The sequence below is a fragment of the Nerophis ophidion genome, linkage group LG01, assembly GCF_033978795.1.
Source record: "Nerophis ophidion isolate RoL-2023_Sa linkage group LG01, RoL_Noph_v1.0, whole genome shotgun sequence".
In the NCBI taxonomy this organism is placed as follows: Eukaryota; Metazoa; Chordata; class Actinopteri; order Syngnathiformes; family Syngnathidae; genus Nerophis; species Nerophis ophidion.
In genome coordinates, this window is record NC_084611.1 from 37879247 (window position 1) to 37907098 (window position 27852).

Genomic DNA, 27852 nt, shown 5'->3' on the forward strand with positions numbered 1-27852 from the left:
GTGAAGCAGGAGATAGCGGCCACCTATTTTTTACACTGACTATAAATGTCAATACTGGGTGTTAGTTAATCATTACTGTATTGCAAGAAGATATCAATATTGTGTCCCATTCTTAACTATTGATGCCGCACTTTCAACTGCCTATTAACAACTAACAGGACACTTTCCCAACTTAATGCCTAATAAATAAAACGTATTCTGTTCCAGACACTCAAAATATATGAACACAAAAACACATTTTATAAAGAATTATAGTTTTATATTAGGGCTGGGCGATATATCGCGGGTTTGTCTCTGAAAGTTTAAAATGAGCATGTTTGAAGAAGAATGTTTTAATGTAGACACATAAAATCATCATACTGCTGTGATTATATGCATCAAGTGTTCATTCAAGGCTAAGACAAAATATCGAGATGTATATAGTGTTTCACGATATGGCCTAAAAATATCGAGATATTAAAAAAGGCCATATTGCCCAGCCCTATTTTAACATGCATAAAACCATGTGAAATACATATAAATGAGGGATGAAATGGATATTCTCGTCTCAACGGCTCCACCGTGGGACTGCTCCCCTCACCGAGCAGGCTAATTTGGCCAAAATAGGCTTGAAATTATACGTTGCAAGTAAAGTTCCAGACTGTAACAGAGCGTCTACACTGGAATGCATCGCGCTCTCTTGGCCGCCGACACGCAGAGCATGCACACCCGTTCGCATTTCTCTCGCTCCTTGCTGCCAAAACCATTCAAGAGTTGGCAACGGCGTCGAGTCGGTCTGTTGTGTCCGCCTGCCAACATTCTCACTGAACCAAAGAGAAACTACTACTAGCTCTCCACACCCAGATAGTTTCTGTCAATGCTTAAGGGTTGCTGAGACGTTGTTGTGTGGTGGCACCTCCAACACAAGGGGTTCCTTTAACACAGGAGTAGGGAACCTAGGGCTCTCGAGCCAGATGTGGCTCTTTTGATGACCGCATCTGGCTCTCAGATGAATCTTAGCTGACATTGCTTAACACGATAAGTAATGAATAACTCCGCTGGTAATCACAGTGGTAAAAATAACGTTCAAAATCTAAAACATTCTCATGCATTTGAATCCATCCATCTGTTCTACCGCACCTGTTCAAGAAGTCGCATTGATGGTAAGAGGTATTTTATCTATTATTGGTTATCTTCAGAATAACAATGTTATTAAAAAGAATAAGAGACTTATAGTAAAAACATTAGAGATGACTAATAATGGCTTTTTTGCAGATATCCGATATTCCAATATTGTCTAACTCTTAGTTACCGATACCGATTTCAACCGATACCGATATATACAGTCTTGGAATTAACACATTATTATGCCTAATTTTGTTGTGATGCCCCGCTGGATGCATTAAGGTTTTCCAAAATAAATAAACTCAAGTTATGGAAAAAAATGTATTATTGAAGTCACAAAGTGCATTATTTTTTTTTTTAACATGCCTCAAAACAGCAGCTTGGAATTTGGGACATGCTCTCCCTGAGAGAGCATGGGGAGGTTGAGGTGGGTGATGTTGGGTGGGCATAGGGGGTAGCAAGGATGTATATTGTACCATCCCGGAAGAGTTAGTGCTGCAAGGGGTACTGGGTGTTTGTTCTATTGTGTTTATGTTGTGTTACGGTGCGGATGTTCTCCCGAAATGTGTTTGTCATTCTTGTTTGGTGTGGGTTCACAGTGTGGCGCATATTTGTAACAGTGTTAAAGTTGTTTATGCGGCCACCCTCAGTGGCTACTTATGGCTGTTGACCAAGTATGAATTGCATTCACTTGTGTGTGTGAAAAGCCGTAGATATTTTGTGACTGGGCCGGCACGCAAAGGAAGTGCCTTTAAGGTTTATTGGCGCTCTGTACTTCTCCCTACATCCGTGTACACAGCGGTGTTTTAAAAAGTTATACATTTTACTTTTTGATACCGATCATTTTGAAGCCGAGACCGATAATTTCCAATATTACATTTTAAAGCATTTATCGGCCCATAATATCGTCAGTCTGATATTATCGGTCATCCCGACTAAAAATGTTGGTCTTACCGTATTTTTCGGACTATAAGTCGCAGTTTTTTCATAGTTTGGCCAGGGGTGCGACTTATACTCAGGAGCGACTTATGTTTGAAACTATTAACACATTACCGTAAAATATCAAATAATATTATTTAGCTCATTCACGTAAGAGACTAGACATATAAGATTTCATGGGATTTAGCGATTAGGAGGGGCAGATTGTTTGGTAAACGTATAGCATGTTCTATATGTCAGTGGTTCTCAAGTGGGGGTACGCGTACCCCTGGGGGTACTTTCAGGTATGCCAAGGGGTATGTGAGATTTAAAAAAAAATATTCTAACAATAGCAACAATTAAAAAATCCTCTATAAATATATTTATTGAATAATACTTCAACAAAATATGAATGTAAGTTCATAAACTGTGAAAAGAAACGCAACAATGCAATATTCAGTTTTGACAGCTAGATTTTTTTTGAGGACATGTTCCATTAATATTGATGTTAAAGATTTATTTTTTTGTGAAGAAATGTTTAGAATTAAGTCCATGAATCCAGATGGATCTCTATTAAAATCCCCAAAGAGGGCACTTTAAGTTGATGATTACTTCTATGTGTAGAAATCGTTATTTACAATTGAATCACTTCTTTATTTTTCAACAAGTTTTTAGTTATTTGTATATCTTTTTTTCCAAATATTTCAAGAAAGACCACTACAAATAAGCAATATTTTGCACTGTTATACAATTGAATAAATCAGAAACTGATGACATAGTGCTGTATTTTACTTCTTTATCTCTTTTTTACAACCAAAAATACTTTGCTCTGATTCGGGTGTACTTGAATTTAAAAAATGTTCACAGGGAAACCACTGCTGTATGTTATAGTTATTTGAATGACTCTTACCATAATATGTTACGTTAACATACCAGGCACCTTCCCAGTTGGTTATTTATGCGTCATGTAACGTACACTTATTCAGCCTGTTGTTCACTATTCTTTATTTATTTTAATTTGCGTTTCAAATGTCTATTCTTGGTGTTGTATTTGATCAAATAAATTTCCCCCAAATATACGACTTATACTCCAGTGCGACGTATATATGTTTTTTTCCTTCTTTATCATGCATTTTCGGCAGGTGCAACTTATACTCCGGAGCGACTTATACTCCGAAAAGTACGGTACTTAAAAATGCACGCATTTAGTTGTATTCAGTGTTAAAAAATATTATATGGCTCTCACGGAAATACATTTTAAAATATTTGGCTTCCATGGCTCTGTCAGCCAAAAAGGTTCTCGACCACTGCTTTACCAGATGGGATTTGTTTTGACAGGCACGGGCGAAAGTGGCAAGAGCACTTTTATCAAACAGATGAGGATCATCCACGGCGCCGGCTACACCGACGAGGACAAGCGAGGCTTCACCAAGTTGGTGTACCAGAACATCTTCACTGCCATGCAGGCCATGATTAAGGCCTCGGAGACGCTCAAGATCCCTTACAAATACGAGCACAACAAGGTACATGGAGGAGTGTTGTGTATTTTTAGCAGGCTGTCTATCAGACTCGGAGCAGGCATCCAGTAATCATTTCGTGTTTTTTTTTTTTTACACTTCCTATGTCCCACTATACGGCACAGACAGATAAACAGCCAACAAAAAAAGCTGCATGTCATTGGAAGTTGTAGCCATGACTGTGCTACATGACTTCCTTTTTTTTTAATGAGACCATTTGCATTTTCCATTTGTGCCCACCCTCAATGACCGGAAGCTCTTATAGAGATTGGAAGCACTGATCAATTATTTACATGTGCACGAGCGTCCGGTGTGCGCTCATGTCCTGCTTTGTTGTCGGCTGAGGCGCTTCTAGAAGGGAATGCTCGCTAATGCGCTGACCTGCTTCAGGTGCTGGTTAAGTTGGTTAAATATTATTGTGAGGAGTGTCACACGTGTTTAAAGCAACAATGTGGAACATTAACACTGTTCAGATCATGCTGATGTTACCCTGGCTTCTTACTGTATAAGGAGAATGGAATCTTTGTTGATGCCATGGCGACCCCCTCATGGCCAGCTTTGGTGGTCTTGAGATGTCCTCCTGAGAACCAGCATCCGGTGGTGGTGGTCCATTTTGAAATCGAAATGTCTACATCTGACAAAAGAAATTGAATGAATTAAGGCAGGGGTGGCCCTGCGATGAGGTGGCGACTTGTCCAGGGTGTACCCCGCCTTCCGCCCGATTGTAGCTGAGATAGGCGCCAGCGCCCCCCGCGACCCCAAAAGTGGATAAGCGGTAGAAAATGGATGGATGGATAAGGCAGGGGTCTCAGACGTTATTCTGCAACCCCTACCTTTATATGAAAGTTTAATGTTAGTGTGACCCGCAAGTTTTATACAAACCCCTTTTCCATTTGAGTTAGGAAATTGTGTTAGATGTAAATATAAATGGAATACAATGATTTGCAAATCGTTTTCAACTCATATTCAGTTGAATATGCTACAAAGACAACATATTTGATGTTCAAACTGATAAACATTTTTTTTTGCAAATAATCATTAACTTTAGAATTTGATGCCAGCAACACGTGACAAAGTAGTTGGGAAAGGTAGCAATAAATTCTGATAATGTTGAGGAATGCTCATCAAACACTTATTTGGAACATTCCACATGTGTGCAGGCTAATTAGGAACTGGTGGGTGCCAAGATTGGATATAAAAACAGCTTCCCAAAAAATGCTCAGTCTTTCACAAGAAAGGATGGGGGAGGTACACCCCTTTGTCCATAACTGCGTGAGCACACAGTCAAATAGTTTAAGAACAACGTTTCTCAAAGTGCAATTGCAAGAAATTTAGGGATTTCAACATCTACGGTCCATAATATCATCAAAAGGTTCAGAGAATCTGGAGAAATCACTCCACGTAAGCGGCATGGCCGCAAACCTACATTGAATGACCGTGACCTTCGATCCCTCAGACGGCACTGTATCAAAAACCAACATCAATCCACATGGGCTCAGGAACACTTTAGAAAACCACTGTCACTAAAAACAGTTTGTCGCTACATCTGTAAGTGCAAGTGAAAGCTCTACTATGCAAAGCAAAAGCCATTTATCAACAACATCCAGAAATGCTGCTGGCTTCTCTGGGCCCGAGATCATCTAAGATGGACTGATGCAAAGTGGAAAAGTGTTCTGTGGTCTGACGAGTCCACATTTCAAATTGTTTTGGGAAATATTCGACATTGTGTCATCCACGGTGCTTTGCTGGTCTTGAGATATCCTCCTGAGAACCAGCATCCGGTGTAGGTGGTCCATTTTGAAATCGAAATGTCTACGTCTGACAAAAATAAATTTAATTGAATTAAAGCAGGGGTCTCAGACACGCGGCACGCGGGCCAATTGCAGCCCACGAGACGTTATTCTGCGGCCCTCACCTTAATATGAAAGTTTAATGTTAGTGTTTTATATGAATGGCGCTTGGCAGCAGTGTGTGAGGAGCCAAAGGAATCTACCAACCACGGTGTGGTATGTGTCTCTCAAGGGCAAAACATTGACGTAACTTGCGTGTTGCAAGCAGAGAAACGTTTTGCCGCTTTTCCACTAGACCCGCATGCACTCTTCCTCCCTCGCTCGCTCGCTCGACCGCCTACTCGCTCTGTCTCTCGAGCTCTCGAGCTCTCTCTGTCACTGTCTGTGTGTCTCTCTCGAGCTCCCTCCCTCCCCCGGCGCCGGGGAAACGAGCGGCCCGGTAGCTTGCGAAGCACTCCGCCGAAGGACCGAGCGACAATACAAAACTATGGTGCACTGGACCCCAGCGCTGATACTGCCGACAGAGAGTCGCTTGGCGAATCGGACGTGTAACACATTAGTCGTGATGTTAGCCCTTTCGGAGTTAATTGTGCTACCGTAACTGTAAACTGCATAGCGTACTCATAACCACATTCTAGCTGCCGACATGGGGACATACAGTACATCCTTCACCGTTACTACTGTTGCATGCTGGGTAGTGTAGTTCTTATATTCCATAGCTCATGACATTACAGTAAGTATGTGTATACATTGTTGCTGACTGAAGAAATCGAATTATTATTGTTATTACCCATGACTGATTTATTTACCTTACTTAATTCTCATTTAGTTAAATTTATTTTGATTTTATTTTGTGTTGAAAATAAAAATACACTTTTAAAAATATATTTTTTTAAGAAATATTTTCTTGCTGCTTGGCCTCACCCAGACTCTGCATCCAGTGGCCCCCAGGTCAATTGAGTTTGAGACCCCTGAATTAAAGTATTTATTTCAGACCTGCGCAGTACTACACGTTTTTGTTTTTTTACATTTTGGCAGAGGCATTTATGCAAGGCTTGAAAAGGGGTTGGATGAAGCAGATGCTTATAAATACCAACCCCTCTCACTCATTCCACATTTAACAGAAACAATATAATACAAGAACAATACCATACAAGCAAAAAGAAGAAAAACTCCTGCACACTAACAATATACCGCATTTTTCGGAGTATAAGTCGCTCCAAAGTATAAGTCGCACCTGGCAAAAATGCATAATAAAGAAGGGGAAAAAATATATAAGTCGCACTGGAGTATTAAGTCGCATTTTTGGAGGAAATTTATTTGATAAAACTCAACACCAGGAATAGATATTTGAAAGGCAATTTAAAATAAATGAAGAATAGTGAACAACAGGCTGAATAAGTGTACGTTATATGACGCATAAATAACCAACGGAGAAGGTGCCTGGTATGTTAACGTAACATATTATTGTAAGAGTCACTCAAATAACTATAACATATAGAACATGCTATACGTTTACCAAACAATCTGTCACTCCTAATCGATAAATCTGATTAAATCTTATACGTCTAGTCTCTTACATGAATGAGCTAAATAATATTATTTGATATTTTACGGTAATGTGTTAATAATTTCACACATACAGTAAGTCGCTCCCGAGTATAAGTCGTGAGTATAAACTATGAAAAAAAACTGTAAGTTATAGTCCGAAAAATACGGTAATATCTTGTCTCATACTGTTAGTATGAAACGAGACAAAACACATACACACAAACCCAAACCCACAGAGGCCAAAAACTCTGTGACCATACACCTCTCTCCCATCGCTCTGTGCTGAGGGCATCACTCTCTTTCCTCCTCGTACTTCTTTTTTAAACAGTGTTTTAAATTGAATCATGCTAGAACACGTTTTTAACTTGTCCCCTAAGTTGTTCCACAGAGTGACTCCACGCACTGAAATGCACATTGATTTTAAAGTTGTTCTCAATTTAGGCAAATATAATTTGTTGTTTCCTCTTAGACTGTAACTATGGTGAGCATCTCTATCCTGGAATACGGTAGGTTCTGTATATTGGATGGTAGAGAGTTTTGGGATGCCGTAAACATAATTTGAGCAGTTTTAAAGTTGATCACATCGAGCAGATTAAGTTGCTTTAACTCCATGAATAGTGGATTTGAATGATGTCTGTAGTGAACATTGGGACACAATCCTAATGGCCTTTTTCTGCAGAGTGACTAAAGGCTGTAGATGGGATTTATTTATAACAATTTCCCCAGACTTCAACACAATATTTTAAATACGGCATACTAAATGAATGATACACTAACAACAGAGCATTGGCAACTCTAGCAACAAAGACCAAGTATAAAAATCCACCGCTGGAAGAGAATGCTGCTTCTCACGAGGTTATGGCATAGTTATTGTTCAGAGTTTGTATTGTGTTACCCCACTTGAACATGCCTGTACACCTCGCCGCTCTCTAGGCATGCACTCTGCCCGCTTCAGCCTCGAGCTCAGTACCCGAAACCTTAGTTGTAGGATGCAGCAGTGTAGAGCTTGCATCACGTCAACAACCATCCAACAAGACCCTTGGTTTCCGTGTATGTCAATCAAATGACAAATGTCATAGATAAGATGGATAATTGGCGGATGTCTGTTTTTTAAAGATTCGTGATCAAAGCCGTTGCTAGGAATTCTGGGCCCCCATAAAAAAAAACTTGGTGTGGGCCCCTCTACTCCATTCAGTGTCACCTGCAGTTTTGTTGTTTTTCAATGTTCTTGACGTTGCCTGCCAATTTGTTTTTTTTAATGATTATTGACTTAACAAGTCCAGAGTATTATTATGTAAATCATGTGTTATAAGTTGTCTTATTCTCAGTTCATTGAGGTATTGTCTAAATTAAGCCGGATAACTCTTTAAACAAATAATTACAAACCCCGTTTCCATATGAGTTGGGAAATTGTGTTAGTTGTAAATATAAACGGAATACAATGATTTGCAAATCATTTTCAACCTATATTCAGTTGAATATGCTACAAAGACAACATATTGGATGTTCAAACTGATAAACTTTTTTTTTTTGCAAATAATCATTAAATTTAGAATTTGATGCCAGCAACACATGACAAAGAAGTTGGGATAGGTGGCAATATATACTGATAAAGTTGTGGAATGCTCATCAAACACGTATTTGGAACATCCCACAGGTGTGCAGGCTAATTGGGAATAGGATCAAGAGAAATCACTCTACGTAAGCGGCATGGCCGGAAACCAACATTGAATGACCGTGACCTTCGATCCCTCAGACGGCACTGTATCAAAAACCGACATCAATCTCTAAAGGATATCACCACATGGGCTCAGAAACACTGCAGAAAACCACTGTCACTAAATACAGTTCGTCGCTACATCTGTAAGTGCAAATTAAAGCTCTACTATGCAAAGCGAAAGCCATTTATCAATAACATCCAGAAACGCCTACGGGCCCGAGATCATCAAAGATGGGCTGATGCAAATTGGAAAAGTGTTCTGTGGTCTGACGAGTCCACATTTCAAATTGTTTTTGGAAATATTCGACATCGTGTCATCCGGACCAAAGGGGAAGCGAACGATCCAGACTGTTATCGACGCAAAGTTCAAAAGCCAGCATCTGTGATGGTATGGGGGTGCATTAGTGCCCAAGGCATGGGTAACTTACACATCTGTGAAGGCACCATTAATGCTGAAATGTACATACATGTTTTGGAACAACATATGCTGCTATCTAAGCGCTGTCTTTTTCATGGAGGCCCCTGCTTATTTCAGCAAGACAATGCAGAGCCACATTCAGCACGTGTAACAACAGCGTGGCTTTGTAAAAAAAAGAGTACAGGTACTTTCCTGGCCCGCCTGCAGTTCAGACCTGTTTCCCATCGAAAATGTGTAGCGCATTATAAAGCGTAAAATACGACAGCGGAGACCCCGGACTGTTGAAGGACTGAAGCTCTACATAAAACAAGAATGGGAAAGAATTCCACTTTCAAAGCTTCAACAATTAGTTTCCTATGTTCCCAAACGTTTATTGAGTGTTGTTAAAAGAAAAGGTGATGTTACACAGTGGTGAACATGCCCTTTCCCAACTACATTGGCACGTGTTGCAGCCATTATTTGCAAAAAAAAAAAAAAGTTTAGGAGTTTGAACATCAAATATCTTGTCTTTGTAGTGCATTCAATTGAATATGGGTTGAAAAGGATTTGCAAATCATTGTATTCCGTTTATATTTTCATCTAACACAATTTCCCAACTCATATGGAAACAGGGTTTGTATTTAGCCTAAGCACTGTGTCAGCCACACAAAGCCATAGTTTAAGGTTCCCCTCCTTGGATAATTTTTGACACGGGTAAGTGCGCCGTGTATTTCTTGAATCTCCGGCTCTTGGCTCTGTATGGACTCATTAAACGTTTACAAACTGAGTTCGGAGAGGAAGTGACGCCAGAAAAAACGCGCCACAGCCAGCTTCATAACAACCGGTTTCGTAACTCAGCGCGAACGACCGGAAATATGGAGGCGAGTCATCCAGACGTGCCCGTGTTTCTCCTTCTTTTACATACACAGACGCTTGTGGAAATCATACGAGTACCTTAAGAGAAGGAAACACGCGATTGCCGCTGTTTTAGATACAACACACCTCAGACGCAAGAGAACTTGCAAAAGTCCAGGTCAGCTGTGATTCTACGTAGCGAAAAACTTCATCCATTTGTCGAAGGAGAGACAACGAGAATGCGGGCTCCCGTGGATGTGATTAAAAAAGGTAGCGTGCGCTTTGTATTACCTGGCCGAAACTACGGAAAACATCTAACGCATGTGGACTGGCAAAGCAGACTGTATCAGTATCATTTGCTACCAGTTATCACACCTCTGACTGCAAATATATTTTCAATTAACCACTCAAGGAATAGGTAGTGGGTACTATTTTTTTGTATTTAACATTCAAGCACTGATATGCAAAAAGATTCAAGATAATCCACAGGTAAATTCACTATTTAACTTAAATGTACAAGTAAAACAAAGGGCACAAGGTATATCATAAATAACAACAAGCATCAACTAATCTCAATTAAAGTTTAAATCGGCTTGTTTGTTCACTGCAAGACTTTTCAGAAATTCCAATACTGGGCCTGTTTTCTAAATTTTTTTAGCAAATTTGCTGATGAGGTCTTTGAAGTCCAATTGTAACTTGTAAGAAAAAAAGGCTATTTTGTCTTTAGATCTGAGATATTTCTTAACTAGTTTCAGTTTGCTAAACACCCTTTCTCCACCCGCTAAGGTCACAATCGCAGTTTAAGATTTGAAAGTCAGTTAAACTGTCCCAAATTCAAAATACCGTATTTTTCTGATTATAAATCACTCTGGAGTATACGTCGCACTGGAGTATAACTCGCATTTTTGGGGAAATTTATTTGATAAAATCCAACACCAAGAATAGACATTTGAAAGGCAACTTAAAATAAATAAAGAATAGTGAACAGGCTGAATAAGTGTACGTTACATGAGGCATAAATAACCAACTGAGAAGGTGCCTGGTATGTTAACATAACATATTATAGTAAGAGTCATGCAAATAACTATAACATGTAGAACATGCTATATGTTTACCAAACAATCTGTCACTCCTAATCGATAAATCCCATGAAATCTTCTTCCTCGATGTCGCTTCTAAACAACTCTGTCAACTCCAAAGGTATGCGCCGCTTCCTCTTGTCGTTTTCTGCTGCATATTTCACTACGTCCAGCTTGTAATCTGCAGTACATGATTTCCTTTTCGGTCCAATTTTTGTTCAGCCTTTCTCAGTTTTTATAAATTACCGCCAACGATGAAATTATCCATTTTAATAGCTACGGCAGTAGCATATAGCAGTTAGCAGTTAGCATTCCATGACCCACAATGCACTTTTGCCATGACCCTCCCCTGCCGAATTCTTATTGGTTGACGTGTATGTGACGATTGTTGACATTTTCTTCGTCTCTTCCGCAAATGAGATAAATAATATTATTTGATAGTTTATGGTAATGTGTTAATAATTTCACATATAAGTCGCTCCAGAGAATAAGTCGCACCCCCGGCCAAACTATGAAAAAAAAACTGTGATTTATAGTCCGAAAAATACGGTAGTCCTGTTTACTTTGTTGTTTTCAGCTATTATGCTGTATTTCATTTTATATTGCTATAAAAACAAACAACAAATCTTTGAATATTTGTCCCAAAATCGCACGAATAACACATTTTACAAGACTACGTTGAACACATGTCGAATGTGGTCTTCTATTGAATACATCAAATGCTCTTAATTACTAATTATGGGCAGATGTGCTCATAATCATGAGCATCTGATAAAAGTAATTATTCATTACTGAGTCGAACTTGAATACGTCATAATACAATGCATACTGCTGCACTGTCGGACAGTGATATGTGTGAAACACAAAGTCACACCCGTTGCTTTACAATGAACTGGCGACTTATTTTTTTAAATTAACTGACGACTTGTTAAGAGTGTAGAGCGGCCAGATGACAGCTGACGCCCATCAAAAGGTAATGTCACAGACATTAAAATGAGCAAGTTGTACTCTCTCACCAAAAAGTTGTTAATGTTCTGGGCCCCTGCTCTGCTGCGCCTACTCCTGGCCTCTTTCCCAACATTCTCTGATGTCTGTAATTGTGCTTTTTGGACAGTATCCTAACCCTGCTGGAGTTCCCTAGCGCTCACTTAATTGCGAAGTACCATGTCTGTAAGAACGAACCGCGATGTGAACAAAAACAATTTTTTTAAGAAGACGGTAAAGGGGTTATTGAAATTATAAAAATTTGAATATTGTTTGACTTGCGGCTTTGTTTTAATTCAGATTAATTTGTATGAATATACTGTATGCATAAGCATGCATGTATGCATGTGAATAACATAAATACAGTCTATTATACAGCATTATTCACAAGTGAATAACAAATACAGTCATTTATACAGCAATATTTACATGTGAATAACATAAATACAGTCTATTCTCAACCTTTTTTCAGTGATGTACCCCCTGTGAATATTTTTGTAATTCAAGTTCCCCCTAATCAGAGCAAAGCATTTTTGGTTGAAAAAAGAGATAAAGAAGTAAAATACAGCACTATGTGATCAGTTTCTGATTTATTCAATTGTATAACAGTGCAAAATATTGCTAATTTATAGTGGTCTTTCTTGAACTATTTGGAAAAAAAAGATATAAAAATAACTCAAAACTTGTGTAAAAATAAACAAGTGATTCAATTATAAAGATTTCTACACATAGAAGTAATCATCATCTTAAAGTGCCCTCTTTGGGGATTGTAATAGAGATCCATCCGGATTCATGAACTTAATTCTAAACATTTCTTAACAAAAAAAGAAATCTTTAAAATCAATATTTATGGAACATGTCCACAAAAAAATCTAGCTGTCAACACTGAATATTGCATTGTTGTATTTGTTTTTCACAGTTTATGAACTTACATTCATATTTTGTTGAAGTATTATTCAATAAGTATATTTCTAAAGGATTTTTTAATTGTGGCTATTTATAGAATATTTAAAAAAAAAATCTCACGTACCTTCAAGTACCCCCAGGGGTACGCGTGCCCTCATTTGAGAACCACTGGTCTATTATACAGCATTATTCACATGTGAATAATATACATAGTTTACTATACAGCATTATTCACGTGAATAATATAAATAGTCTTTTATACAGCATTATTCACATGTGAATAATATAAATACAGTGAAGTGAATTATATTTATATAGCGCTTTTTCTCTAGTGACTCAAAGCGCTTTACATAGTCAAACCCAATATCTAATTTTTTTACATTTAAACCAGTGTGGGTGGCACTGGGAGCAGGTAGGTAAAGTGTCTTGCCCAAGGACACAACGGCAGTGACTAGGATGGCGGAAGCGGGGATCGAACCTGCAACCCTCAAGTTGCTGGCACGGCCGCTCTACCAACCGAGTTATACCGGCCCCCATAACATAAATACAGTCCATTATACAGCATTATTCACATGTGAATAACATAAATACAGTCTATTATACAGCATTATTCACATGTGAATAACATAAATACATGTGAATAACATAAATACAGTCTATTATACAGCATTATTCACATGTGAATAATATAAATACAGTCCATTATACAGCATTATTCACATATGAATAACAAATACAGTCTATTATACAGCATTATTCACATGTGAATAATATAAATACAGTCCTTTATACAGCATTATTCACACGTGAATAATATAGTCTTTTATACAGCATTATTCACATGTGAATAATATAAATACAGTCCATTATACAGCATTATTCACATGTGAATAATATAAATACAGTCTATTATACAGCATTATTCACATGTGAATAACATACATACAGTCTATTATACAGCATTATTCACATGTGAATAACATAAATACAGTCTATTATACGGCTTTATTCACATGTGAATAAAATAGTCTATTATACAGTTTTATTAACATGTGAAAAACATAAATACAGTCCATTATACAGCATTTTTCACATGTGAATAACATAAATATTGTCTATTATACAGCATTATTCACATGTGAATAATATAAATAAATTATATATATATATGCAGTACATGTACAGTCAAAAGGAACATATGCATTACACAGTCTGATGGCTGTTGGTATGAAGGACTTCCTGTGTCGTTTTATGTTGCATTAGCTACATTTAATTGAAAGTAACTTGTATCTTAGTTTACTACATTTTCCAAGTAGTCTTTAATCCCTGTTTAGGTGTTCATCTATCCAGGGACACAGTGTAATGGACACGAAACACCAGGTCACATGCAGTGAAGCAGCAGGAGCATGTGCATCAGAATGCTGATGCTTCTCTCGCGTTGAAACAATAACAACACAATACAGTACTGTGACGCTTCACACCGACTCCATTCAGCGACATTTAAAAGTATGAAATGGTTGCGTGCTTGTAAGATAGTCAACATCCTCCCACTCTGATAAAGTGCAGTTGGCCTCCGATGGGATGTGTCGCGCTTCCGACTAAGAAAGGAAGACGGCGGAAATGATTGTCTCCCTGCATTTAGAGTAAACAATACAACATGATGTTGTGTAGGGGTGCAGTGGTACAGGTACCCCACGGTAAGGTCTGTACCTAGGGTTTTGGACCACGGTTTTGGTTCGTTTTTAGGTACGTTTTTTTGTGTTTAAGGAATATATTTTCCCCTGTCAAAAATTTCCCTTTATTTTGCTTGTCTGCAAAAACTGCAGTGGTACAGGTACCCCACGATAAGATTTGTACCTAGGTTTTTGGACCATGGTTTTGGTTCATTTTAGGTACATTTTCTTGTGTTTAAGGAATATTTTTTCCCCTACCAAAATTTTCCCTTCATGTCGCTTGTCTGCAAAAGGTGCAGTGGTATAGGTACCTCACGATAAGGTTCTTACCTAGGTTATTGGACCACGGTTTTGTTTCGTTTTAGGTACGTTTTCTTGTGTTTAAGGAACATTTTTTCCCTTTTCAAAATTGTCCCTTTATTTTGCTTGTCTGCTAAAGCTGCAGTGATACAGGTACTCCACGGTAAGGTCCGTACCTAGGTTTCTGGACCACGGTTTTGGTTCGTTTTAGGTAAGTTTTTTTGTGTTTAAGGAATATTTTTCCCCCTATCAAAATTGTCCTTTTGTTGTGCTTGTCTGGAAAAGCTGCAGTGGTATAGGTACCCCACGGAAAGGTCCGTGCCTAGGTTTTTAGACCATGGTTTTGGTTCTTTTTAGGTATGTTTTCTTGTGTTTAAGGAATATTTTTTCCCCTGTCGAAATTGTCCCTTTATTGTGCTTGTCTGCAAAATCTGCAGTGGTATAGGTACCCCACGGTAAGATCCGTACCTAGGTTTCTGGACCACGGTTTTGGTTCATTTTTGGTAAATTTTTTTGTGTTTAAGGAATATTTTTCCCTTTTCAGAATTGTCCCTTTATTTTGCTTGTCTGCAAAAGCTGCAGTGGTACAGGTACCCCGGGGTAAGGTCTGTACCTAGGTTTTTGAACCACGGTTTTGGTTCGTTTTAGGTACAATTTTTTTTGTGTTTAAGGAATATTTTTCCCTTTTCAAATATGTCCCTTTATTGTACTTGTCTGCAAAAGCTGCAATGGTACAGGTATCCCACGGTAAGGTCCGTACCTAGGTTTTTGGACCTCGGTGTAACTCAGCCTGTCGCCATCACGTCTCCACTTCGTCGCGTCCACCACAGCCTGGAGGGACTATAGACTGCGGTGAAGTAGGCCGACTTCGTCGCGTGAAGAAGCCTACAATTTTTGCTTGTGTTTTTCCACTCCATTTGCTGAATGGCGATATACGATATATATCTCTATTTTTTCCGTAAATCAAAAACAAAAGAGTCCGAGTTACCTGAGATACTAAATGTAGATGTGGAGGAGCAGCAGGTTTATCTCTAAGGGATACCCCCGCCACCAGGAAACTGATTTCGGCAGCTTGTACCCATGATCTTGTCCTTTCCTTCATAACCCAAAACTCATGACCATAGGTGAGGAAGGGAAAGTAGCTCGACTGGTGAATTGAGAACTTTGCCTTCCGGCTCAGCTCCTTCTTTACCACAAGGGATTGTGCAGGTGTCCTGAATAAAGTAGTCCAGCTGGCTTGTAGTACGTGTGATAACCTCATTCTCAATTCTCCGATATAACAGAAGTCCTAATTAGAAACATTATTTTACAAAGCGGACCATGTTAGAATTCATTATTAACCAGGCAACACAGTCCTCCTGGGACACACAGAACAAGAAACTGGGCCGACCCAAAATTCCCCCTTAATTGGCCCAAAGAGATTTGCAATTGAGATTTTTGGTACATGTCGAGCCTCAGGGCATCCTAATATAGAAAACGTTGATGATTAGCATACCGCCATACCTGTGGTTGTTTTGATAAAGAGTATTCCTCTCTGGTCTTTTGTCCCCAGGCAAACGCCAATATCGTGAGAGATGTGGACGTGGAGAAGGTCACCATGTTTGACAACCCTTACGTAGACGCCATCAAGAGCTTATGGAACGACCCAGGCATCCAGGAGTGTTACGATCGAAGGAGGGAGTACCAGCTCTCCGACTCCACCAAATAGTGAGTGTCCGCTTCTGGGAAGAGCATCACTGTTCCTGGAAAAAGGGCAAATATACAAATGTCACGCTTTATTGTAACAGTTACCTGAACGCGTTGGACCGGATCGCCGAAACCTCCTACTTGCCCACTCAGCAAGACGTGCTGAGGGTTCGAGTCCCCACCACAGGCATCATCGAGTACCCTTTTGACCTGCAGAGCGTCATTTTCAGGTGATTGCCAGCAGACGGCACATGAGCGTTTAGCATGTCGAAGTCACCAAAAGGGTCCGCTCTCATATGATCGATTGATACTATGAGCCCGTATCTAAAATTTTGAATAATTAATCGCTTTGATACTAGCAATCCTGCAGCCTGTTTACTTTTGCAAAGCTGGATAGACAGTTAACATCTAAATGTCCTTCAATAAGCACACACGATTGGTCTTGTCTAGAGATGTCCGATAATGGCTTTATTTCCGATATCCGATATTGTCCAACTCTTAATTACTGATTCCGATATCAACCAATACCGTTATATACAGTCGTGGAATTAACACATTAATATGCGTAATTTTGTTGTGATGTCCCGCTGGATGCATTAAACAATGTAACAAGGTTTTCCGAAATAAATCAACTCAATTTATTGAAAAAATGCCCACATGGCACTGCCATATTTATTATTGAAGTCACAAAGTGCATTATTTTTTTAAGAGTTAGTGCTGCAAGGGGTTCTGGGTATTTGTTCTGTTGTGTTTATGTTGTGTTACGGCGCGGATGTTCTCCCTAATTGTGTTTGTCATTCTTGTTTGGTGTGGGTTCACAGTGTGGCGCATATTTGTAACAGTGTTAACGTTGTTTATACGGCCACCCTTAGTGTGACCTGTATGGTTGTTGACCAAGTATGCGCATTGACTTGTGTGTGTTTGAAAAGCCGTAGCTATTATGTGATTGGGCCGGCATGCTAAGGCAGTGGCTTCAAGGTTTACTGGCGCTGTGTACTTCTCCCTACGTCCGTGTACCACTCCGTACAGCGGCATTTTAAAAAGTCATAAATTTTACTTTTTAAAACCGATACCGATAATTTCCGATATTACATTTTAAAGCATTTATCGGCCGATAATATCGGCAGTTCGATATTATCTGACATCTCCAGTCTTGTCTTGTATTTTACTGCATTTACAAAAAATAAACACTGGTAGACTACAGGCTTCTCGCAGCTACACAACAGCTAAGCACACAAGCTAGACATACCTAATAGAATAACATTGTAGTCTAATACACCACATTTGTCAATATAAACAAGTATCAAATAGTTATAGCAAAGTCTGAAGGGTATTAGAAAGTATCCAGTAAAAAGCGCCGCATTCAATTAATAATCGTGGCCACAAGGTATCATCGAAAAACAATTACCACGCAACTTCAACTTAAAGACAGCGTAAGTCCATTTCAGTCAAGATTAATTAGTGTTTTTATTCCTGCCATTGTTCTCTTTCTCATTTCACTTGATCAAGACTTTTTTATCATTCCACATCACGAGATGATAAAAATTAGGGATGTCCGATAATATCGGGCAGCACTAACTCTTCCAGGACGCTACAATATACAACTCCCCCCCAACTCCCGCATACCTGCACCTCCTCATGCTCTCTCAGGGAGAGCATGTCCCAAATTACAAGCTGCTGTTTTGAGGCATGTTAAAAAAAAATAATGCACTTTGTGACTTCAATAATAAATATGGCAGTGCCATGTTGGCATTTTTTTTCCATAACTTGAGTTGATTTATTTTGGAAAACCTTGTCACATTGTTTAATGCATCCAGCGGGGCATTACAACCAAATTAGGCATAATAATTTGTAAATTCCACGACTGTATATATCGGTATCGGTTGATATCGGAATCACTAATTAACAGTTGGACAATATCGGATATCGGCAAAAAAGCCAGTATCGGCCATTTCTAATAAAAATATATGACTTGCGCTGATAATGTATTGATTCAATATCTGTATCAGTAAGGCTTACATATCGATATCGTATATATGAAGTGAAAAAGTTGTATCGGGACACTTCAAGTCATGAGCAGTAATGGCCGCCTCTAATCCTCTGCTTCACTAACAGGATGGTGGATGTCGGGGGTCAGAGGTCCGAGAGGAGGAAGTGGATTCACTGCTTCGAGAACGTCACGTCCATCATGTTCCTGGTGGCACTGAGTGAATACGACCAAGTTCTCGTGGAGTCTGACAACGAGGTGAAACGCTGTATTAACAGTTCGCTCGTTGCGGCTGGTTTCTGACGGTTCTCATTGTTTCCAGAACCGAATGGAAGAGAGCAAGGCACTCTTCAGGACGATAATCACGTATCCGTGGTTCCAAAACTCCTCTGTCATTCTGTTCCTCAACAAGAAGGACTTGCTGGAAGAGAAGATCTTGTACTCGCACCTGGTCGACTACTTCCCGGAATATGATGGTGAGAATGAGCCTCAACAGGAGGTTGATTTTATTAGAATTAATCACTTCCTGGTAGGGCTGGGCGATATGGGCTTTTTTTATATATCGCAATATTTTTAGGCCATATCGCGATACGCGATATATATATATCGATATTTTGCCTTATCCTTGAATGAACACTTGATACATATAATCACAGCAGTATGATGCTTCTATGTGTCTACATTAAAACATTCTTCTTCATACTGCATTAATATATGCTCATTTTAAACTTTCATGCAGAGAGGGAAATCACAACTAAACAAATCAAAAAATGTTTCATACGGTGTTGATTTAGAAATGTTTGCCTTGGTATTTTAGTTTAGTTTAGTCTTTATTTGAAGGGACAATGCACGGAAACATTAAGCTCAAAGACCGATATGTTCTGTACCAGATTATAGCTAGATAGCTATTTTCCATCTGCAGTCTCTGGCTACCGAAATTAAAGGGATACAAAAATCATGCAATAATATTATGATAATAAAATCTCACCATATCACGTAATCAAATTAAGAAAAGTCGTAAAATGCCCTTTCATGGACACATACCTAATATACAATACACCACGTTTCATTTATATCATCACACAAAGACAATACATGCTCTTGTTCAAATCTGTCATCATTTGTAAAAATAACAGTTTACAACAAAAATGCTGTCATGGATAAATATAATACACATTAAGTTGATCTGTCAAACATAGTGCCCACCTTAGTGACCATGTGAGCAGCTTTAATTGCTCCAAAGCCACTTTTTGACTTCAATTGTAAATGAAGAGTAATCTGTTAAACTTTTCATTTTGATTGTGTGGGCGTGTTGCACCGAATGGAGATGTTGACATGCGGAGTACGCACTCTTCATTCTCTAGCAGGTGACTTTTCAAATGATGCTACATATTAGCAGTAATGCTACTTTTTGTAACGACGCTTTTGCCCCACACTTGACAAATTACGGTTGTCTGTTCGACATATTACCGCTTGAAGCCAAACCACCGTCAGAGGATGGACCTCCAGCTGTTTTTCTTGGGAATTAATTCTTCCTTCATTTAAATAAATAAATGGGTTGTACTTGTATAGCGCTTTTCTACCTTCAAGGTACTCAAAGCGCTTTGACACTACTTCCACATTTACCCATTCACACACACATTCACACACTGATGGAGGGAGCTGCCATGCAAGGCGCCAACCAGCACCCATCAGGAGCAAGGGTGAAGTGTCTTGCTCAGGACACAACGGACGTGACGAGGTTGGTTCTAGGCGGGATTTGAACCAGTGACCCTCGGGTTGCGCACGGCCACTCTCCCACTGCGCCACGCCGTCCAGATTACCAGATTCGCACCTTCTTTCCTTCGTATTACCGCTCACACCACAGTTAACGTTATCCATGCTGCTACCTCTCTGCTCCGCGAGGGCATATATGTATGTGACGTATGACGTGACAGTATGTGACGTATGTAAGAAGGTGTGCTTGCTGTCTGTGAGAGGGAGACCCAAGAAAGAGCGAGGAGAGCCTGTAGTGTAATGCCTGCACTGCGTGAGAACGTATACTCGAATATCACGATATAGTCGGGGTGTAACGGAATGGGTATTTTATCGAACTGTTTCGGTACGGGGTTTCCGATCCGGTGCGGAGGTGTAGGTGTACCGAACGAGTTTCCACACGGACATATTAATAGCGTACTGCACTTTCTGTAAACAATACTCAAAATGCCGGACATTTGAGGCATTTAAGAAACTCCGTCCTGACAGCTCCGCAAAAGAGGACATGTCCGGTGAAAAGAGGACGTATGGTCAGTCTGTGGCTGCCCGGTCGCTGCTAGCCTCCCCGCAGGAGCCCCCCAAACGCCCCAAATGTCCGGCATCTCGAGTTTTGGTTGCGTGTATTTTCAATGTACGTTCAGTGTTAAAGAAGGTTAAAAACAAAACAAATTGCGCACAGCAGCATTCGCGAGAGTCGGGGAGAGACAGAGAGAGCGTATGCGTCTGCTTTTTATCCATAGATTTATCAGATTTAATTTTTGTGTCAAAAGTGTGTCCTGGAGGCCATTTGCAGCCCACAGTTAATGTTTTAAAGGCCCATGGTACATTATAAAAATACTATTAGAGTAAACAAAAACATAACAAAAGTGAAATAAAAAAGCTTAAAGGTTAAATGTAACTTACAAAAAGTTGCAATGTTGACTAATAAAACAAAGCTGTTTGTTTTTTTTCTTTCAAACTGTCATTGCTCAAAACATAAACATATGTAAAGTATATGTAGTATATGTCGAATATATTTATATTATATATATAACATATTATATATATTATATTATTTATTACTATTGTGAGCGAACTGTGGTGCTAAACTTCCCCCAGGGATCAATAAAGTACTTTCTATTCTATTTATATAATATTGAATCAAAATCAATGTTATTATGAGTTATTGACATATCCAAGGTTCCCATTACTTCACATCAAATATTCCACTAAGGAAAATATTTTTGGTGGAAGATTTTGCTAATTTGGTAAATAAATAACCCAAAAATTTCTATTTTGTTGTTTTATTACTGAAACCTGACTTTTAAACCGAGGTACGTACCGAACAAAACTTTTTGTGTACTGTTACACTCCTACGATATAGTCATTTTCTATATCTTCCTGGGTACAACTGTCTCCGTCATAAAACCTTCAACAGTGCTGGCAGTTTTTTTTATTTTAACACTGTCATACTTTTTAGAAATAATTTTAAGACATCAAAAAGTTGAACGAAGGTGGCATGCAAAGGTGTGGTTTGTGAGGCTGACTTAGATTTGTTACATTTTGCCCAATTAATGGTGCTTTTTTTTAAAAGAAATAAACAGACATCGCATGGATGTTCTATACATGAATATTTCCAAGTTAATGGAAGGTACTTTAATAAAATTGTCTTTCGTTAAAGTAAAAAAAATGTTTTTATTTTTTTTATTAAATCAACATAGAAAAAAACACACAAGATACACTTTCAATTAGTGCATCAACCCAAAAAAAAACCCCTCCCTCCCCCATTCACACTCATCCACACCCACTCACACATCTAATATGTGTGTGACAATCTTTGGTACTTTAACATTTTTAACTTAACACAAAAGGGGTTGTTTATTTCTGCTACCAATATTCTGTTTCCCACAACATAGTCTGTAAGGGACACAGTCCCTGAAGCACACATGATTGTGTGTGCGCCGCGGGTCCACTAACATTTTCATTAATTATTGTAGCTGAGATAGGCACCAGCGCCCCCCGTGACCCCAAAGGGAATAAGCGGTAGGAAATGGATGGATGGATTGACTATTTTTTATGTACTGCATTTTCCACACTATAAGGCGCACCGGATTATAAGGCGCACCGGATTATAAGGCGCACTTTCAATAATTGGCCCATTTTAAAACTTTGTTCATATATAAGGTGCACCCACCGCATTAAAAGGCACATAGAATGTATGTGCCTTATGTCAACAAAACAGTCAGATACGTCAGTCAAACTTTATTAATAAATTACAAACCAGCATTCTGACAACTCTGTTCACTCCCAAAATGAATAAACAGCTGTTTTATTATTTTCCCCGATTCAATAAACACGTACAAAACAGTCTGATACTGTTACGGTAAATCAAACGTTAGTGCAATCACAATATAGTAACACTCAAAATAGTGCAAAGCAATAATATATCAATAACTCAACGTTGCTGAAACAATATTGTCACACAACACACAAAATAAACATGTAAAGCTCACTTTATTAAGTTTTTCCTCATCCACAAATCCCTCAAATTCTTCCTCAGTGTTCGAATCAAACAGTTGGGCGAATAGCGCATCCAACATGCCCGGCTCCGTCTCGTCGAAGTCGTCATTAAAGGAGTCAGTGTCGCAGCTGTTAATGTTAAATTCTCTCGCTGCTGCTCAATTCCCGTGTTCTACTGTGTGACTGAGCACCTTGAGTTTAAACTCTGCGTCGTAAGCGTGTCTCTTGATAGGAGCCATTTTGGGGTCTTTACATAAACACACAGAAACGGCACGCCTCCCGCAGTCATATATCCCAGCATGCATCGCGCGCTTCTTCTTCTACGGGGGAAAATGAAGTCGATGGCTGCTTATCGTAGAAGAAGTGCACTTCTTCTTCTACGAGGGAAAATGAAGTCGGTGGCTGCTTACCGTAGTTGCGAGACCTGTTGTGGCTCAATATTAGTCCATATATAAGGCGCACCGGATTATAAGGCGCACGGTCAGCTTTTGAGAAAATTTGAGGTTTTTAGGTGTGCCTTATGGTGCGGAAAATACGGTAATTGTTTTTATATTATTTTCTTTTTTATCCAAGAAAATGTTTTTTATTTATTTATTTATCTTAACCAGACCAGGTTTTTAATGAAATTAGATTAGTTTAAAAGGTTTTAAAACCAGGTCCAGTCCAGCAACACACACCTTCATGCATGTGCACTGAAAAATTAGGAAAACATCAGATTGCATATAATTTATAAACAAAATGACATTTTCAAAATAACCTTTTGTGGATATTCCAGATTATGTAAACAAAGATTAAGTAAAGAAGTTCTAATTTGCAACATTTTCCAACAAAAAAAGGCCAAACCGCAATTGGTGAGGTCTGCTCTTGTGCGCTGTGCTAAGAGGACATCAAACTTGAGAGGTAAAAAGTTGTATGTGAACATGCGGAAGGATCATTACCTTTTTCAAGAGGAGAGCTACACGTATGTCCAAATATAGGCAAGATTCACTCGGACCAACGGCTGGATTCTGCCAGCCTGAGACGCGCGATGGTACAACAATCTCTGTGTCTGACCCCAATGTAAAAACATCCTCCCAACATCCATCCATCCATTTCCTGCCGCTTGTCCCTTATGGGGTCGCTGGAACCTATCAGCTGCATTTGGGTGAAAGACGGGGTACACCCTGGACAAGTCGCCACTTCATCGCAGGGCCAACACAGATAGACAGACAACATTCACACTCAGGGACCATTTAGTGTTGCCAATCAACCTATCCCCAGGTGCATGTCTTTGGAGGTGGGAGGAGAGAACCCACGCAGTCACAGGGAGGACATGCAAACTCCACACAGAGATACCGAGCCCTGGATCAAACCCAGGACCTTTGTATTGTGAGGCACATACACTAACCCCTTTTACAATCTAAAAAAATATATTTATTTGCCACCTCATCGCAGGGCTGGGTTCATCATGTCGTCTCTAAATATTGACAAAATATTTCATCCATCCATTTCCTACCGCTTATTCCCTTCGGGGTCACGGTGGGCGCTGGAGCCTATCTCAGCTACAATCGGGCGGAAGGCGGAGTACACCCTGGATAAGTCGCCACCTCATCGCAGCGATAAAAACTAAATGTTTGAGAATAATTTAAATTATTTGATGTATGAATGTTTGTCTATCTGTGTTGGCCCTGCAATGAGGTGGCGACTTGTCCAGGGTGTACACCGTCTTCCGCCCGAATGCAGCTGAGATAGGCCCCCGCACCTCCCCGCCACCCCAAAAGGGACAAGCGGTAGAAAATAGATGGATGATAAAGTGACAGTTTCCAACACATGCATTGTTATTATTTTTGGACCACCACAGAAGGATTCTGGCACTGTTTTTTTGTTCTATGAGTCACCTTAGAATCCATTCATCTGTTTTCTATCGCTTATCTCCTTCGGGGTCGCAGGAGCCTTTCTCAGCTACAATCGGGCGGAAAGCGGGGTACACCCTGGACAAGTTTCCACCTCATCGCAGCAAAGTCCATTTGGCTGTCATCTGTTTTAATATGAGACACAATTGTGTCAAAGTCATGATTTATTTTTTCATGCTTGAAGTAAGAAATTATTACTTTAAAGAAGTAGTTTTATACTTGTGAGTGTAGATGACACAGCTTTGCAACAGTTGATATTCTAGTTTCAAACATGTTTTTACTCAATAGAGGTCATCAAATCTCAGCAACAAGCAGTAATATCTTACTGAGATCATTTAGGACCAAAACCCTTGAAACAAGTAAAACACTCTAACATACAATCTTATGAAAGGCTGCGCAAGTCCCGGGATGCCCAAAATGTCCAAAACACACCCAGCCGAGTTCTACGGGGAGGGAGGATAAAAGTTGGAAAAGTCCCAAATATGTTCTAATTCCCTATCCAAGTCCTGTCGCTGGCCGGGATGCACAAGATGTCCAAAATGCACCGAGCAAAGTCCCCCAGGAAGGCGGGGCGAAAAGTCGGTAAAATGGGGACTCCAACCTGGGTAGGTATTTTGAACATTTTTGGGGACTTTTGGCGACTTTTCTCACTTTTCTCCCCCACTTCCCGTGGGACTTGATGCTGGATGCGTTTTGGACATTCATTGCATCTCGGTACTTGTGCGGTTGGCGGCAGGACTCGTGGGACTGGAACCCGGCGAGGTATATTGGACAAAATTAGGACTTTTGACAATTTTGGCTGCCTTTTCTCCTCTTCTTCCCCGCCTTCCTGTGCACAATTGCTGTTTGTGTTTTGGACATCTAGACAAAAATAGTTTCAAGCATGTTCAAATCTCAGCAACAAGCTGTAATATCTTACTGGGATCATTTACTGTAGGACCAAAACCCTTTAAACAAGTAAAACACTTTAACATTAAATCTGCTTAGGGAGAATAATACTGTTATCATACAGAAAATAAGTAAATATCACCCTTATTTGAGATATTTAATCTTACTTAGATTTCAGTTTTTACTGTGTAGACAGACAACATTCATACTCACATTCACACACTAGGGACCATTTAGTGTTGCCAATCAACCTATCCCCAGGTGCGTGTTTTTGGAGATGGGAGTAAGCCGGAGTACCCAAAGAGAACCCACGCAATCACAGGGAGAACATCCAAACTCCACACAGAAAGATCTCGAGCGCAGGATCAAACCCAGGACCTTCGTATTGTGAGGCAAACACACTAACCCCTCTATCACCGTGCTGCCCACCTTAGAATCGCAATATAATATGTAACAAGTCAATTGGACAAATTATATAGCACCTTAGAATCGCAATATAATTTGTCTAATTGATTTGTTACATATTCGTCCAGTAGATGGCAGCCTAACCGCAGAGACACTTTAACTTGATAGAGTGGATCCTCTATTTACAAGGGGTAGCCAACAACAGGCCTCTTACCACCTTGTGGGTAACCATTACTAAACGCTAACAAAACATAAACTTTTACTGCTGTTCACGAAGTGCATGCAAGGCATGTTGAGTATTACAGTAGCAACTCCACTGCATGCTGCCATATACTGGAGTGAGATATGAGATGTGACGTGCACAGTACCTTTTTAAAATCACTGCACACTTTCATGGAGCCCAGGGGGGTATTCTAGAAAGCAGCTTAAGTAAAAACTTCAATTTGTAAAAGAAAATTCTGGGTGTTCCGTTTCAGAAATAGAGTAGTAAGTCAAATTCAGTCAGTTACCATTAGAGATGTCCGATAATGGCTTTTTTGCCGATATCCGATATTGTCCAACTGTTAATTACCGATTCAGATATCAACCGATACCAATATATACAGTCGTGGAATGAACACATTATTATGTGAGTGTGAGTTTTCCTTGCCCTTTTGTGGGTTCTTCCGAGGATGTTGTAGTCGTAATGATTTGTGCAGTCCTTTGAGACATTTGTGATTTGGGGCTATATAAATAAACATTGATTGATTGATTGATTATGCCTAATTTTGTTGTGATGCCCTGCTGGATGCATTAAACAATGTAACAAGGTTTTCCAAAATAAATCAACTCAAGTTATGTAAAAAAAAAATGTCAACATGGCACTGCCATATTTATTATTGAAGTCACAAAGTGCAATATATTTTTTAAGATGCCTCAAAACAGCAGCTTGGAATTTGGGACATGCTCTCCCTGAGAGAGCATGAGGATATGAGGTGGGCGCGGTAGGGGGGTGTATATTGTAGCGTCCCGGAAGTTAGTGCTGCAAGGGGTTCTGAATATTTGTTCTGTTGTGTTTATATTGTGTTACAGTGCGGTGTTTGTCATTCTTGTTTTGGTTCACAGTGTGGCGCATATTTGTAACAGTGTTAAAGTTGTTTGTACGGCCACTCTCAGTTTGACCTGTATGGGTGTTGACCATGTATGCCTTACACTTTAGAAAACCACTGTCAGTAACTACAGTTGGTCGTGACATCTGTAAGTGCAAGGTAAAACTCTACTATGCAGAGCGAAAGCCATTTATCAACAACACCCAGAAACGCCACCGGCGTCGCTGGGCCCGAGCTCATCTAAGATGGACTGATGCAAAGTGGAAAAGTGTTCTGTGGTCTGACAACTCCACATTTCAAATTCTTTTTGGCAACTGTAGACGTCGTGTCGGCTTCACGGTGGAAGAGGGGTTAGTGATCTGCCTCACAATACGAAGTTCCTGCAGTCCTGGGTTCAAATCCAGGCTCGGGATCTTTCTGTGTGGAGTTTGCATGTTCTCCCCGTGAATGCGTGGGTTCCCTCCGGGTACTCCGGCTTCTTCCCACTTCCAAAGACATGCACCTGGGGATAGGTTGATTGGTAACACTAAATTGGCCCTAGTGTGTGAATGTTGTCTGTCTGTGTTGTCCCTGCGATGAGGTGGCGACTTGTCCAGGGTGTACCCTGCCTTCCGCCCGATTGTAGCTGAGATAGGCGCCAGCGCCCCCTGCAACCCTGAAAGGGAATAAGCGGTAGAAAATGGATGGATGGATGGACGTCGTGTCCTCCGTTCCCAAACGTTTACCGGGTGTTGTCAAAAGGAAAGACGATGTAACAGTGGTAAAAATGCCCCTGTGCCAACTATTTTGCAACATGTTGCCGCCATTAAATTCAAAGTTAATGATTATTTGCAAAAAAAATAAGTTTCTCAGTTCAAA

General features: G+C 39.7%; 1 protein-coding gene across 1 annotated transcript in view; it reads left to right on the forward strand.

Annotated features, from left to right (window-relative positions):
• The window catches only part of LOC133553624 (guanine nucleotide-binding protein G(q) subunit alpha), a 48861-nt gene that overhangs the window by 17140 nt on the left and 3869 nt on the right, over positions 1–27852 (forward strand). The window contains exons 2-6 of the mRNA XM_061902070.1: positions 3361–3545; positions 16347–16501; positions 16582–16710; positions 18596–18725; positions 18790–18943. Coding sequence (XP_061758054.1) covers positions 3361–3545; positions 16347–16501; positions 16582–16710; positions 18596–18725; positions 18790–18943 — 753 coding nt within the window. The remainder of the gene's footprint in view (positions 1–3360; positions 3546–16346; positions 16502–16581; positions 16711–18595; positions 18726–18789; positions 18944–27852) is intronic.